The following is a 14,396-nucleotide window of genomic DNA, read 5'->3' as shown; positions in this document are numbered from 1 at the left end:
TTTTTTTTTTTAATTCCCTAAAATTTCTTCTCTGTTTTAATTGATCTTTCATCACCTTTTTGGTCGTGATTTTCACTTGGAAGAATACTCTCGATCACTGCAGAGATCAAACTTTTCTCTTTAATTTCCGTTCACCCAGTTTTCTCTGCACTTGATGTGAAGAAAAATGATTATTAGGTTTCTTCATCAATCCACATCCACCTTACTCTCCAACAAACTTCACATTTGTTTTGTACTTTCCGCAATGTTTATGCACAGTAACTGCAATTGTAAAGAGATCACCAAGGTGGATTAGGCCACAAAGTTGAACCTATTTCAGCCATTGTGTTGCCAACCGTCTGCACCGTCAGGCTCAATAATTGTAACGCACACGTTCTACAAAATGATGGTCTTTTGTGAATACCAATCACCTAATGTCTCATAATGTCTTCATCTCAGTGACCGCTGATGCATTCTTATTCTTTTTTTTTTGCTCGTATCTGTTTTTGCAATGACTGTATCGTTTGCAATGACAAAGCAACTCAGCGATGACGAAAGATGGCTGCTGTCTCACCGTGCGTTCAGATACGACGGAGCAGATTGCGCCAGTGGCACCGGTGCTCAATTCCGTGTGCCAGGCCCTGGGAGGTGACTACTTCCTTGAAGGCGAGAGCTGGAGTGTGGATTTATGCACACGGTGCACCTGCCACGAGGGACGTATACTTTGTGACGCCGAGGTGTGCCCACCTTTGCTGTGCACCCATCCTGAGCGACCGAAAGGGTCTTGCTGCCCCGTGTGTCCTGGTGAGGCCCAGCAAGTACCACACCCTCTGGAGGTTCACACTGGACTCATTATGCAAGCCTCTGAACCGTTTTATTAGTTCTTTTTTTTGCCGTTGACTTGCACTGCACTTCCCCGTGTGGTTAGGACCAATTTCTTTACTTCCTGTGCACACCCATATAAATCCCCGCAATGAAACCGCATGGAAGGTCTCGGAAGAAATGACTTCCATTGGTTTGAGTTTGACTACCTAAATATGTATTATCTTTCTCTTTTCTCTCATCTTTGCCTTTGTATCCCTTTCTCTCTGTGCGTCTATTTTTTTTTATCGTCTTTGTTTGTCTATTTCTCCTCCCCAAATCCTTTCTGTTTATGCCAACATTCTCATGATGAAATTCCATTGATCTTGCTTACTTCATCCTCTCCCATGAACTTCAGCTCATGCGCAAAACGAGCATTTTTCACATGATGCGATTGTAGCGACCGTTTGATGGATTTTGGTGGCGTGGTTTCGAAGTGTGTGAATCTGGGGCACAGCGGTCACAGACGCATTCCTGCCATGTTGCGTTCCTTTCTGCTACGTTGCTCGGTAATACAGACTGAGGATGTCGCTATGGCAACTCCCCCTCCGATATGCGACCGTCACCATGACTTCTCAAGTCGGGGCACCACAGCAATCGTGATGCCTTCAGCTTGCGTGATGAGTCAACGACTATCGAGTCTGGAAAAATGTTCTTTTATTTAATATTTATTTATTACCTTTAAATGTGTGTTTTTTTTTTTAATCCTCATTGTCATGATGGCTCTATCTCTGAGGACCATTCGGGCAAAAAAAAAAATAAAAAAAATACCCAAATGCTGTGATTGGAAAAAAACAAATAGTTGCATCTCAGCACCTTGTAAAATATTTTCCACATATTTTAATCAATTTACCTAGAATGGCCTGGAGAGGTACTGCACATCCAAAAATTCTGTTTTTTGTAATATAGAAGCTTGACTGGCTACTTAAGTGATTGCAAACATTAGAGGTGCCACCAGTCCTCTTGCTGGATAGATTTTGCATGTTTACAAACATGCCACTTTGGCAAACATTACCAGATGCAACCGGGCCTATTCTGAATAGTCTAGTGCCTGGCCTGACATACCATGACATGCCATTGTTTTGTGGGTTTTCTTTCTTGTTCTTTCCTGTCCAGCTGCCGAACCCGAGCCTGAAACAAAGAACAGCAGCTGGCCACTGTTTTGTGTCTCGGAAAATGAGGACATGTTCCTGGATGGAGAAGCGTGGAAGGCGGACGCATGTGTGAGCTGCGTGTGCCGTGGTGGTGTCGTGACCTGCTTCCCCGAGACTTGTCCCGTGCTTTCTTGCAAGCGACCGGTACTACGAAAGGGCCAGTGCTGCCCCTATTGCCTTGGTATGTGGAGCATGAGCTGACATTTTAAAACCTATTTTCACAAATTAATTCCATGTAAGGCACAATTTACCTTGCTCCTGTAAATTTGGATGCGTTCATGTGTATAGCAAATATACGTAGATTGTACAAAGTTTGACGCAGGTACGATATACTAAACGAGCGAGCGTTCTTCCGTATGAATTTCCTACTGTCGGTCCACTGTTATTTATATATTCTGATGCAATTAAGATGAATATCCTTCAAGGACTGCAATAATGATCATTATTATTAGCAAGGTAATTGTTAATATGATGTCATACACATGGATTTTTTTTTTTTACTGGTCTAATACTTAGGGAGAATCTTCTAAATGCCTCTTATGCAGAACAAGGACATTAGGACACAATCTTTCCACAAATTTCAGAGTAGTCGAGACACTGGACAAATCGATGCGGTTGACTATCTTACCAAATTGTATTGGAATCGTAAGTAAATATGTTGAACTATTCACAACCTTTTAGGTGATTTATAATAGCATGTTTGACCCTGTCACTAACTCTCAGTTCCCAACTTTTGGTGAATACCAGGCTTAATAGTGCACCATTCCTCCTTCATGCCTGGTGTTGCTTAATGGTTAGGGTGGTGGGCTTGGCATCCTTGGGTCCTGAGTTCAAACCCTGCTGGCTGTTGAATTAATACCAGGTGGGGTTGACTCTGCCTGTCATCCTTCTGAGGTTGACAAAATGAGTGCAAGCTTGCTGGTATCCTGCATCGGAGTGGCAACCCGTCCAGGATTGTGCCCAATAGCCAAGGAGACTGCTTAGGCAGTGCCAATGCTCTGCAGAAAGTATGGTCCCAATGGATGGATGGATTCCTCCTTCAGAGAAAGTACAATTTCAGTGCTCCATCCATCCATCCATCGAGACGATACTCTGCGCAGAGCATTGGTGCTGCCTAAGCAGTCTCTTTGGCTATTTGGCACAATCCTGGACGGGTCGCCACTCCAACGCAGGGTACCAGCAAGCTGGTACTCATTTTTGCTGACCTCGGAAGGATGACAGGTTGAGTCAACCCCACCTGGTATTAATTCAACAGTTGAGCGGGATTTGAACTCAGGACCCGAGGATCCCAAGCCCCACCACTTGAGCGATTAAGCCAACACCAGGCATCCAGTTCAGTGTTGGGTTACATTTTGTTGTAGCGGGCCTACAAGCGGCAGTCTGAGACTTAGTATGGTGGGGGCTCTGTGCTGGTCACTTCAGATATTCAACGTTTTTGTCCTTGAATCAATTCCTAACAGACACACCACTATGGCAAGGTGCTTTGTGATGCTAATAGATGCAAGGGACGTAACATAGTAATAGCTCACCGTTGTCAAAAAAATGTCACAATAAGACGAGTATAAAACACACTTTGCTTTTTCAATGTGTTAAATTATGCATATTCAGGTTCAGAAGGTTCATTTAAACTTTCAATGTGCTTTTCCAATGTTTTGGTAATTTTAGGGGATTTGATTGTGGGATCACAGCCCTTGTATGCTCAGATGGGGATGCCAAAAAAGGCCAACACAGACAATCAATGCAATTTAATTAATACTGTTTCAAAGTTAATCTTAATGTTATCACTGCTGATGTGCTTTGAATGAACCGTGTTCTTTACACCTGCAGCTCTCGCTTTAGAACTTCACTATTTTCTAGCACACATCTCATTCGTGCATTAATCATTTTGCGACTTGCATCCGCTGCTCCGTCGGAGTTGTTAATACTTTGGAGGAATCCCCTTTTCATGTCTCTCGTGCATCTTCTCACTGCGTTCACATGCTTTGAATTGCACTCAAATTGTTTTGCACATGCGTATATCCATGCTTTTATTGCAATTTACAATTTGATCTTTCTTTCCATTTTTAGTTTGGTACTTTTTAAAATATGTCTGCACTAAAATGTAAAACCTGTATGTGTTATTTCGCAGGATAGCACAGAGACGGCAGACTTGCCTTTGAGCCGTCTAGCCTGAGTTTGATTCTCGACATAACTATAAACCATCACCTTGGTGCTTTTCAAACTAGGGATTGCATCAGCGTGTGCGCCCATCTTTGGATGGATGTTGAGCTGGGTGCCTCGACTGCTCCCATTAGTCGGTGCACGTTGAAGGTCTCACGGTATCTTTCGACAAAGAGTGGGCAAGTTATCAGCGGCACCCTGAATGAGTTCCAAATTTGTGTCCCAACCTCCAGGAGTCACTGCATCGGTGGCACAGTTGCACATGCCAGAAATGATGCGACCAGTCGTCATGTGTTGCATAAGCTTGGAATGGATTGATTGAACTCGACGTGTGTCGCATGAATGAAAATATATTCTTCTTCCTCTGCTTTCATGTGCAGCACATGGCTGCGAGTAACATCGTTGACTGGAGGACACTACTTTCTTTCTCTTCCAAACTCCTTGTCCTCCCCAGAGGTGATCGTGCCACTGAAGGTGTGCTATTACTCGGATCAAGTTTTTGGTGAAGGTGAACGGTGGAGTCTAGATGCGTGCACTCATTGCGAGTGCCGTGCCGGTGAGGCCGTGTGCATTCTTGAAGACTGTCTGGCACCACGTTGCGACCACCCACAGCTCCGCGATGGCTCATGCTGTCCTGTTTGCTTATCAGGTGAGGCCTGTGTGTTTTATTATCATCAAATGACTGCTCATTCTCAATTGTATTCACAGCATGTGGATTCATTGGCAAATTATTAAATTTTTCTTGTAAAATGTAAATTGTATCATTCATGTTTTTCATTCATGGAACATAATACACAAAGCAATCATTAATTTTTGTTTTATAATTTAGAACTTTTTATAAGCAAATGAATCGATATTTAAACAATTTAAATTTTTTTTATTCGGGTCAGTCGGTAATTAGAAACGCAACATTGGATCTAAAATGAAATGGAAGTGAGTTGCATTGACATATGAAATGTGTGAAAAAAAAAAAGTGGGTGAGTAGGAAATGACTAACATGGAGACCTGGACCGAACTATCTCCTAAAATAGTGGCAGCACCGACAACCTTTTCCAATCGCCCACTCAAATGTTCTGCATTGACATTACCAACACAGTTTGCTAATTGCAAACGAATAGTTTCTAGTTATGGTTGATGCTCGACCTCCTTGGAACATTGTGGTCCGGACAAGGGGTAACCTTTTAATTTAAAATATATACAGTATTGGAGAGGTGGATATGTTACGTTGAATTGGTCCACAAAAACTTTGAAATAGACCACACATGTTATAGAAATAAATAAATAAAAATAAATGGCTGAACATTATGTTGGCACACACATGGTTGTTTAACGACATTGATTTGAGCCTTTTGTAACTGAGGACCAAACTTGAATTTTACTTTCTGGCTTTGACATCATATTCTCGACACAACATGCGAATGTTCTCTACCAATCACCTCGTATTTATCACCGCAGAAGATTATTTCTCTGCGATCGCCACAAACATCCCAATTGACAAATCGGACAACGGAGCAGATCCTGCAGTGGCCGTGGTGCCTTGGTTTCCCACTCAGTCAGCACCGGCCATTATGCCAGGTAAGGAGAAAGTGATTGAAACTGGCTAGAAAGCCATACCAATACAAAAACCAGAGAGTTGGTGTCAAAGCCACCCAATGCTCGCCTGTTTATACATTTATCGTTTTTAAAAGACTCGTCTAATAATTAGTATTTTTTATAAAGCATTGCAGTGAAGTCTGATCCAAATAATTTTAAAGCAATATATATATATATATATATATATATATATATATATATATATATATATATATATATATATATATATATATATTTGTATATTGTAATCAGTAACAAGAACGCAAGTGAGCACAATATACGCCCGAACAAGAAGGTATATACAGAATTGTGCTACTACATGGAAAACAGCATCCTGGTTGCCATGGCAACCACTTTAGATGACGAACGTATGTCGCGACACACCGTCTCCACAGTCTGTACCTATGTATCAAATATGAAACGTGAAAGTTGAAAACTTTGGGAGTGAGATTGCAGACAGGAACGGATGGAAAACAGCATCCTGGTTGCCATGGCAACCACTTTAGATGACAAACGTATGTCGCGACACACCGTCTCCACAGTCTGTACCTATGTATCAAATATGAAACGTGAAAGTTGAAAACTTTGGGAGTTAGATTGCGGACAGGAACGGATGGAAAACAGCATCCTGGTTGCCATGGCAACCACTTTAGATGACAAACGTATGTCGCGACACACCGTCTCCACAGTCTGTACCTATGTACCAGATATGAAACGTGAAAGTTGAAAACTTTGGGAGTTATAGTGCGGACAGGAACGGATGGACGGACGGACGGACGGGCAGACGGAATCACATAATACGCCCCGATATATACAGGGGGCTGCAAAAGTAGGTATACAGTAAGGACTGTACTTTGTTTCATTACTGTATACCTACTTTTGCAGCCCCCTGTATATCGGGCGTATAAAAAATAGTGTGGTAGATAAAAACATTAGAAAGGAAAAAATAACTTGCACCAAAAACTTTAACATTTTCATGCTCACGCTGACGCTGATGCTGACGCTCGCGTCGGGGGTATCGCTATAGCTCTCTGTTCTTCGAACAGGTGAGCTAACAAGTAAAAAAGACATGAAATGTCATGGCCCCCGTTGTTTTAGTAATTTTGCTGTATGGAGCTAAAGGGCTAGCCCATATTTATGTACAACTAAAATGGCCGCCAGTCTACCAGTTGGCCATCTTTAATCACATCGCAAAATAAAGTGAGGGGCACATCTTTGCCTGTGTACTGTGTTGTACTGTGTTTGTACTGTGTTTGTGCCAAGTTTGAACAAAATCGGACCATGAATGTCTGGGAAATGGGTGGGGACACATTTAAGTAATAAAATAGCCACTAGTCGGCCATCTTGGATCTGATTGAGAAAAAAAAATTACGTGCTTATGTATCCCATCATGTGTTGCCTTTTTGCCAAGTTCGAATAAAATTAGTCCATACATGTCTGACATATGTTTGCGGATGCACGCATGCACGGACACTGAAATCGAGACCAAATCCATAAGTCCTCATTTCGTTCTAAGTCCAACGGGGGCTGAAGATCACTTTGAATCCCCTGATGAGAAACTTCAATGCAGGAGGAAGCTATTAATTAGGCCGATCAATTCTGTGCTCTGATTGCCATCCTATGGTTATTTGTCTGTGCACTATCCTTTATATTTATCCCGATATGCTGCCCCGTGTGATGTATTTATTCTTCTATGCTGAGCATCGAGTCAGGAAACAGCAAATACATTTTTCAAAGTATTTGGTATGACTCAGCTGGGGTTTGAACCACCGACCTTCCAGACTCGGAGCAGACGCTCCAACCATTACCTTTAAATCATTCCCTCGTTGGTGTCCACGGGGTGTTTCAAAAAGATTGATGCAACTTTGACTTCCTGCCATTTCTTTGTTTTTTGCCCTCATACCGTTTTTCTTTTCAGGGTTTGGTGGTGTTATCCTGCTGTTTAGTGGGGCAACTTAGCATAACAATTGTACATTTTGTGAGGAAAGCACCAAATTTGGCACACAAGTAGCCTATCATATTATGAACAGATTTGGATATTGGGCCATCTCAAATTCAGCCGCTGATGGCTGTGGCAGCCATTTTCCACTGCCATCAAAAAATTTGAGATGGCCCAATATCCAAATCTGTTCATAATATGATAGGCTACTAGTGTGCCAAATTTGGTGCTTTCCTCACAAAATGTACAATTGTTATGCTATATTTAGCTAAGTTGCCCCACTAGTATGTTCCCTGGGATTTCTAGCTCCATAGCTGAACTTTGCCATTGACAGTGAAGCAGAAGACAAAAGTGGTGGCTCTGTGGTGTGAGACGATCATATGTAGACACCTGCCAGAAAATGTTGTTGTGTTTGTTGATGGCACCGTTCAAGTGGAAATTGGCTTCATCACTGAACCACATCAGGTTGATCCAGTTTGGGTACCGCTCCATCCTGTCACTGAGCCAATTGCACATATCAAGTCTCCTTCTCATGTCATCTTGACTCAGTTTATGCCTAATAGAGATGATGTTTGGGAAAAGCTTCAGTTCCTGAGTGAGGATATGCCAGACTGATGTTGGTTTGATGCCTGCTCCCGGGAGTGCCAACGGTGAGATTTCTTAGGACTGTCCACTGCAGAATCCCCACATGGTGTCGATGTTAGCTTGGCTCTTGTTAACTGATGCTGGCCTGCCACTGTTGCCCTTGCTCTGGTTGTGCACTGTACCCTTATACTGAAAATCTTTCACAATACGTTTAATGGCACAATTAGTGAGTCCATCACATGTTTTGAGGTCGTATTCCCAGCCGAAACTCTGGCGGGTGTCTACATATGATTTAGTCTCATACCACAGAGTCACCACTTTTGTCTTCTGCTTCACTGTTAATGGCATAGTTGAGCTACGGAGCTAGAAATCCGAGGGAACGAATACCATGATGACACCAAAAAAAACAAAGAAATGGCAAGAAGTCAAAGTTGCATCAATCTTTTTGAAACGCCCTGTATTCATAAGGGAGCAATGTAATGAAACTTTTTTTTTTTGTATACCTTGGTCGAGGCTCGTATGAGAGCTAACACACAACTCACAGCAAGGAGGCATGAGACAAGAGGGGCGGGAGTGGAAGGGACAAAACAGTGGGGAACAGACACATTAGGTGAACTGTGGAAGGGAGAGGGATGGGGATGGGACGTGGAACATGGCAAAGAGAAGATGGACATTACAGGGACTTGCAGGAAGGAAAGCAGGGGAATTGAAGGAAGTGGACTTGGGTGGATTATCGGGGGTAGAAAAGATCGAGGATTTGGATGGGGGAAGATAAGAGGTGGTGGTGAACAGCTGTTTTGAACGCCTGGAGGGAAGAATGGGAAAGAATAGAGTGAGGAAGTTTATTCCAAAGGCGGGAAAAAAGAGGAATGAAAGAGTGAAGATGAGCAGTGATTCGTGATTTTGGTAGTTTTACCAGAAGGGGTTTGTTGGCGGACCTTGAGCGCCCTGTGGAAATGTGGTGGGGACAAATCGCAGAGAGAGCAGGGGGCCAAGGCTGGAGAGGAGTCGGTAGAAGACAGAAAGACCACCGACCAACCTGCGGTGATTGAGTGAGAGGCCCAAAGACTCAGCTTCATTGCGGGAGATGCCGATGATCTTAAAAGCCCTGGTTTCGACAGCGTGAAGCCGAGAAAGGTGGGAGGCAGGAGCACCAGCCCAGAGGGAAGAGCAGTACTCCATCAGGCTATGGACAAAAGCTTTGTAAGTGGTCAGGAGCTCAAGAGGGCCGAGGAAGGACTTTGCACGACGGAGGATTCCCAGTCGGCGACTGGCTTTTGAGGCGAGGTTGGAAATGTGACTTTCCCAGGAAAGGTCATGGCAGATAGTGAGACCCAGAAGCTTGAAAGAAAAGACTTCTTCTTTTTATATTTTATATATCCTTTTTATTTTCTTCTTTTGCATTCACTTACCTTGGTCTCACACTACACCAAAAAATAAGAATCGAGAATTAGGCTTAAACCTGGCATTTACTTGTGTTCGGTGAAGATTCAATCATGCCATTAGAAAAAGTAGGCCATTGTGTGCTGGCACTCTGGCCAAATTCTGCATTCCCACAGGACACAGGACAACCCTAACAAAAATCAATGTTTCCTGACAATGTACCTGCCATGGCAAGAATGAGTTTGTGGCCTTAAGGAACTCAAACAAGTGAAAGTGCTTCAGTGACAACAGTAGGATTGGCTGAGTACATGAGAAGTGCTTCAGACTACGGAATCCAATTTGTAAGCAAACTCGAAGACAAGAAAATGGAGACAGTAAATATCCGTAACCCAACTTCAAAAAAATTCCAAAGACGGGTGCAGATGGAAGATGTCACACATGAAACAGACACAGCAACGGATACAGCCCCAACAATTGCAAAAAAAGACAAAATAAAAATACAAAGCAAAATATCAACAGATACACGCCAACAATTGGGAGAATGATAAAAGAGCAGGGAGGTATTAAAAAAAAAACAGTTGGACAGACTGGGCATCACCAAAGAAGATTCATTGGAATGGCTAAGAAGAGGTCAACTGAACTGGGATGAAAAATGAATCATAATAAATGCAAAAGACCACAGACACAACACCAATGGCTTTAAGAAAGTGGTGAACAGTCAATCGGACAGGTGTAGGTTTTGCAAGGGAGAAACAGAAAGCACAAGTTACCTCCTTTTGAGATGTAAAAACTCTTTTCAGAAAAGCTGTACACACAAAGGCACAACAAAGTATCTGGAGTTTCAGGAAACTCATAGAAATCTGAACCAAAAGCAATCATTGAAAACAAGGACTTGATGCCCACATATGTTATGCTCTGAAACTCGCATGTGGAGATAACCAATGACACACACACACACACACACACACACACACACACACACACACACACACACACACACACACACACACACACACACACAATGTTCTCTGACCTAAGCTGAACGCCGTGACGTCACCGTCACGACACAGAGCTGTGTCTGCGGCTCCCGGCAGAGAGCATCTCAAAGAACAAATTACAATGATGTGAAATGTAATTACTTGCCAGAAGCTGCCACACAGGAACATTATCTCTCACGAGAAGTGAAGAAGAGGTCAAGTTCGTGTGTGGCAGGCAGGGCTTTATCACTCCTGAGACATGCAGCAAGTGCTGCATGGGACACAATTCTGGCGCTCACACCTCTCACACTTTGGAGTCATATCATGATCATATATATATATATATACATATATATATATATATATATATATATATATATATATATATATATATATATATATATATATATATATATATATATATATATATATATATATATATATATATATATATATATATATATATATATATATATATATATATATATATATATACACACACATGCGAAAATCATGATAAAGCCATGAAGACTATATGCCTATTAATCACATCCTGATTGACCGTTAATTCATGAAGACCTAAAAGTTCCAGAAGACCAGAGGACCCAAAAGACACCAAAGACCAAAAAAGACCCAAAAGACCCCTAACTCAGCCTGTCATCCTTCTGAGGTCGGCGAGATGAGGACCAATGCATCAGCGGTATAGTTGTGCCCCAACAAAATGATAGTCACCCGGCAGCCAAGCTGCCATTTGCAAGAAGAAGAAGAAAAAGCAGATTCCTTGACTAAATATTTTTGTAAAACTTTGAAGTATGTTGGTAAATTTTGAAGCTTAGTGCAGGCATGTTAGGCCTCATGGCCTTCTCTTGTGTCATAGTTTCTTGTTACCTCCTTGTTATTCCTTGTTAAAGTGTTTGATAAGCTTTGCTTGACTTTACCCAAATGTCATGGCAGAAAGAAAAAATTCACTTCCTGAGGCAGCTATGGGGGAAGATTTGGAGTCGAGCAAGGATGATGTGTCTTCGGTTCTGCAGCCAATTTTGTGGGTGGTAGTTGGAGTCCTGGGTCTAGGACTCTCTGCATTGTTGCTTGCTCTGCTACTATCACGGCGGCGCCAATGGATCCCTCTACAGCTGTACAAACCACCTGTCAAGGTAAAGACCAACATTTAATTACTTCCAGACCTCATCATTTTCACATTTTACTCGCTTGACACACAAATTTCATTTAAAAAAAAACAAAAAAAATCGACTAAAGAGTGTTGGGGTTCACTTGATCAAGTTGGATCCAAAAAAATCCTATTTTCATTCATGCTCTACATCGTGAAAAGCAAAGAAAAATAGGATCATGGAGTTGGAGAGTACCCAGCTTACCTTTTGTTCCTTGTCTCATGGCTATGTCATGGAATTTTGAAGGTCACCATTGAGAGATTTTGCAGCACCTTTTCCGCTGCTGGCGCACAAGGAGTCCCCAGGAATGGACCACGGCATCAGGAAATCCTCACGTTGAGAATTGGAGTTTGTAAAGGGAGAGGAGGGGGACAGACGCCAGTGGAATGACCCGGAAAGAACGGTGTAAATAACACTCCTTGAGCAGCATAACAGGAAGCTCGGAAATTTCCAGGAGACGGCCCCTCTGGCCTAGCAGACAAACAGCAGCCTTCAAAAGCTTCAGAACTCGGCTGGTGAAGGCAATCGACATCCCAAAGGAATTGTTGGGCTCAGTTTAGTTCAAACTGAAGTGATTGTTGCTTCAATGTATCATTATTTTGTAAGGTGCATTTGTGCACATCTGATCACTGTTGCTTCTTTTTACCATCAACCATGACCCTGACAGACGGTGTACCCGAACAATGAAATCGACAAGAATACCAGTTCCACCAAGGTGCCACTGAATAGTTCGGCTAAAGTCCAACGGCTGGCTGAACCTGATCCCCGCTACAGTGGCTATTATAGCATGTTGCACACCAATGGGGCGAGTGTTTAGGAAAAATATGAAGGAAGGGATTTTGAATGCAGTTTTTAAGACTGGGTCTAGATTTAAGGAATAGGGAGGTTTCTGGGGGGAGGGGTGGGGTTGGAGGGAGGGGGGGGTTGAGATATTTGTCGAGAAGATTTTGGATTTTTTTTGAAATGCGGTATATTGGGTTTTAAAATGAGGAGACGACTTGTAAATAGAGCCTCGGGTTGTGGTTTCGGGAATGGGCCTAGTTGTGGCTGGTATTTCAAGGTTGGGCTTCAGTTTTTAAGATGAGGCCTAAAATTCTTTGAAATAAGAACTGCAGTTTAGCAATGACGACTGAGGCTTGCCAATGGGACATGTGATTTGGAATAAGGCCTGCCACTCATGAATGAATATGGTAGGATTGGTGGGTAATGATGAGGTTTTGGCCTTGGCCTTGTGATGTGCATTCAAGGAAGCGAAACTCCTTTGAATGTCAAGAATGTCGTGACTTCATCTCTGAAATGCACTTGGTATTGTATGTTGTGTTTTCTTCTTCTTTTTCTTCTTCTTTACTACTACTACTACTCTCTCTCTCTCTACCTTCTGTTGTTCATCTTCTCTTTTTTTTTTCTAAGGCTTTTTATAATGGTTCTGCTTTTAACACAAATCACTTATTGTATTGCTTGTAATGATTACATGTTTCTTTATGGGGGAGGGAAGGGGGAGATTTCCAAATAAGCAAGGGGGTGGGAGCATTATTAGTCTATGTGATCAGTTTGTTTTCACAACAGGTCTCGAGGGAGTGACATGTTCTTTTTAGGAAGTGAGGTTTGCCAACCTGGACATTTAACAAGATTCTTTACTGCTGAATATTTCTTTTGTGTGAAATGGACTGTAGGAATGTTGTGCGAGTAGTGAGACCCCCGATTCGCCGTCGTGCCGCTGTAGAAAGCACCTTTTTGCTTAGATTTCAGCTGCCGGTTCGTTGTGTTATTTCTTAAAAAAAACAAAAAGAAGCACTATATAGGATGTATTGTACATACATAGTGATGATATTGGTTTCTTGGTTTCCTGCCGTATGGACCTAGTGGTCATGAAACTGTAGGCATAAGACAAGCGTGAGGCCGCTATATACGATAAACAAGCTTGCCATGCTATATTAACATTTTTTTGAGAGCATCAATAATGCGTTTGACATGAACAAAGCAAAATGTAAACTTTGCAAAGACTCTTGCACTGTACAGCAAAGTAAGCTTGAGCGTGGTTGAGTGCACCTGACTTAAAACAGTCTGGGCCTGTTTGTCCTAGACTTTTCAGTTAAACTGTTCGATATTTTGGATAGAAAAAAAAAGAAAAAAAGAAAGGTTATTTTTACAAAGATGTTAGACAGGCGATTTTTTTTTTCTACGAGTTTGTATGGAATATTGTAAAGTGAATGTACCTGAAAAAGATTTCTCTGGGGATCGAGCGTTCTTGCATTCCATTTTATTTCTCTGATAATTGCTCGTTGCGCTTTTTGTTTCTGGTTCTTTTCACAAAAATAATGATGAAAATAAAAATTTCCGCCCGTGCAACTTTTAGAATAAGGCGTGTCTTACGTGCATTTTGTGCTTCATTGTTCCGTGGGACAATAGTGAAAGGCTTGTGGGACGCTTTGGGGCAGATTAGAGGAGGTGTGGGGGGGGAGTTGGGGGGGGCAGGAGGTTGAGGAATGTGCTTCTTAGACAATAATGCTTGGAATGGAGAGACCAGTCCTTTACATGCAAAGGCTTAGAGAGACAAGTATTTTACATGGGAGTGAAGTTCCTCTACGTGCTTCAA

General features: G+C 42.2%; 1 protein-coding gene across 3 annotated transcripts in view; it reads left to right on the top strand.

Annotated features, from left to right (window-relative positions):
• Positions 1 to 14,149, top strand: part of CRIM1 (cysteine rich transmembrane BMP regulator 1) — a 43,800-nt gene extending 29,651 nt beyond the window's left edge. Inside the window, exons 11-16 of one of the 3 annotated variants that reach the window (XM_085862537.1) lie at positions 565 to 783; positions 1,957 to 2,175; positions 4,609 to 4,803; positions 5,613 to 5,729; positions 11,586 to 11,785; positions 12,468 to 14,149. In XM_085862537.1, the coding sequence (XP_085718663.1) occupies positions 565 to 783; positions 1,957 to 2,175; positions 4,609 to 4,803; positions 5,613 to 5,729; positions 11,586 to 11,785; positions 12,468 to 12,617 (1,100 nt within the window). In that variant the 3' untranslated portion in view covers positions 12,618 to 14,149. Of the gene's footprint in view, positions 1 to 564; positions 784 to 1,956; positions 2,176 to 4,608; positions 4,804 to 5,609; positions 5,730 to 11,585; positions 11,786 to 12,467 lie in introns of all 3 variants that reach the window. The other 2 variants (XM_085862527.1, XM_085862545.1) reach the window with 2 other exon arrangements.
• The last annotated feature ends 247 nt before the right edge of the window (positions 14,150 to 14,396 follow it).

Source organism: Eptatretus burgeri, chromosome 2 (assembly GCF_056783735.1).
Source record: "Eptatretus burgeri isolate ZD-2024b chromosome 2, Ebu_testis_v1, whole genome shotgun sequence".
NCBI classification, from domain to species: domain Eukaryota; kingdom Metazoa; phylum Chordata; class Myxini; order Myxiniformes; family Myxinidae; genus Eptatretus; species Eptatretus burgeri.
Note: the sequence above shows the minus strand (reverse complement) of the source record. Positions and strands in the feature narration are given on the sequence as shown.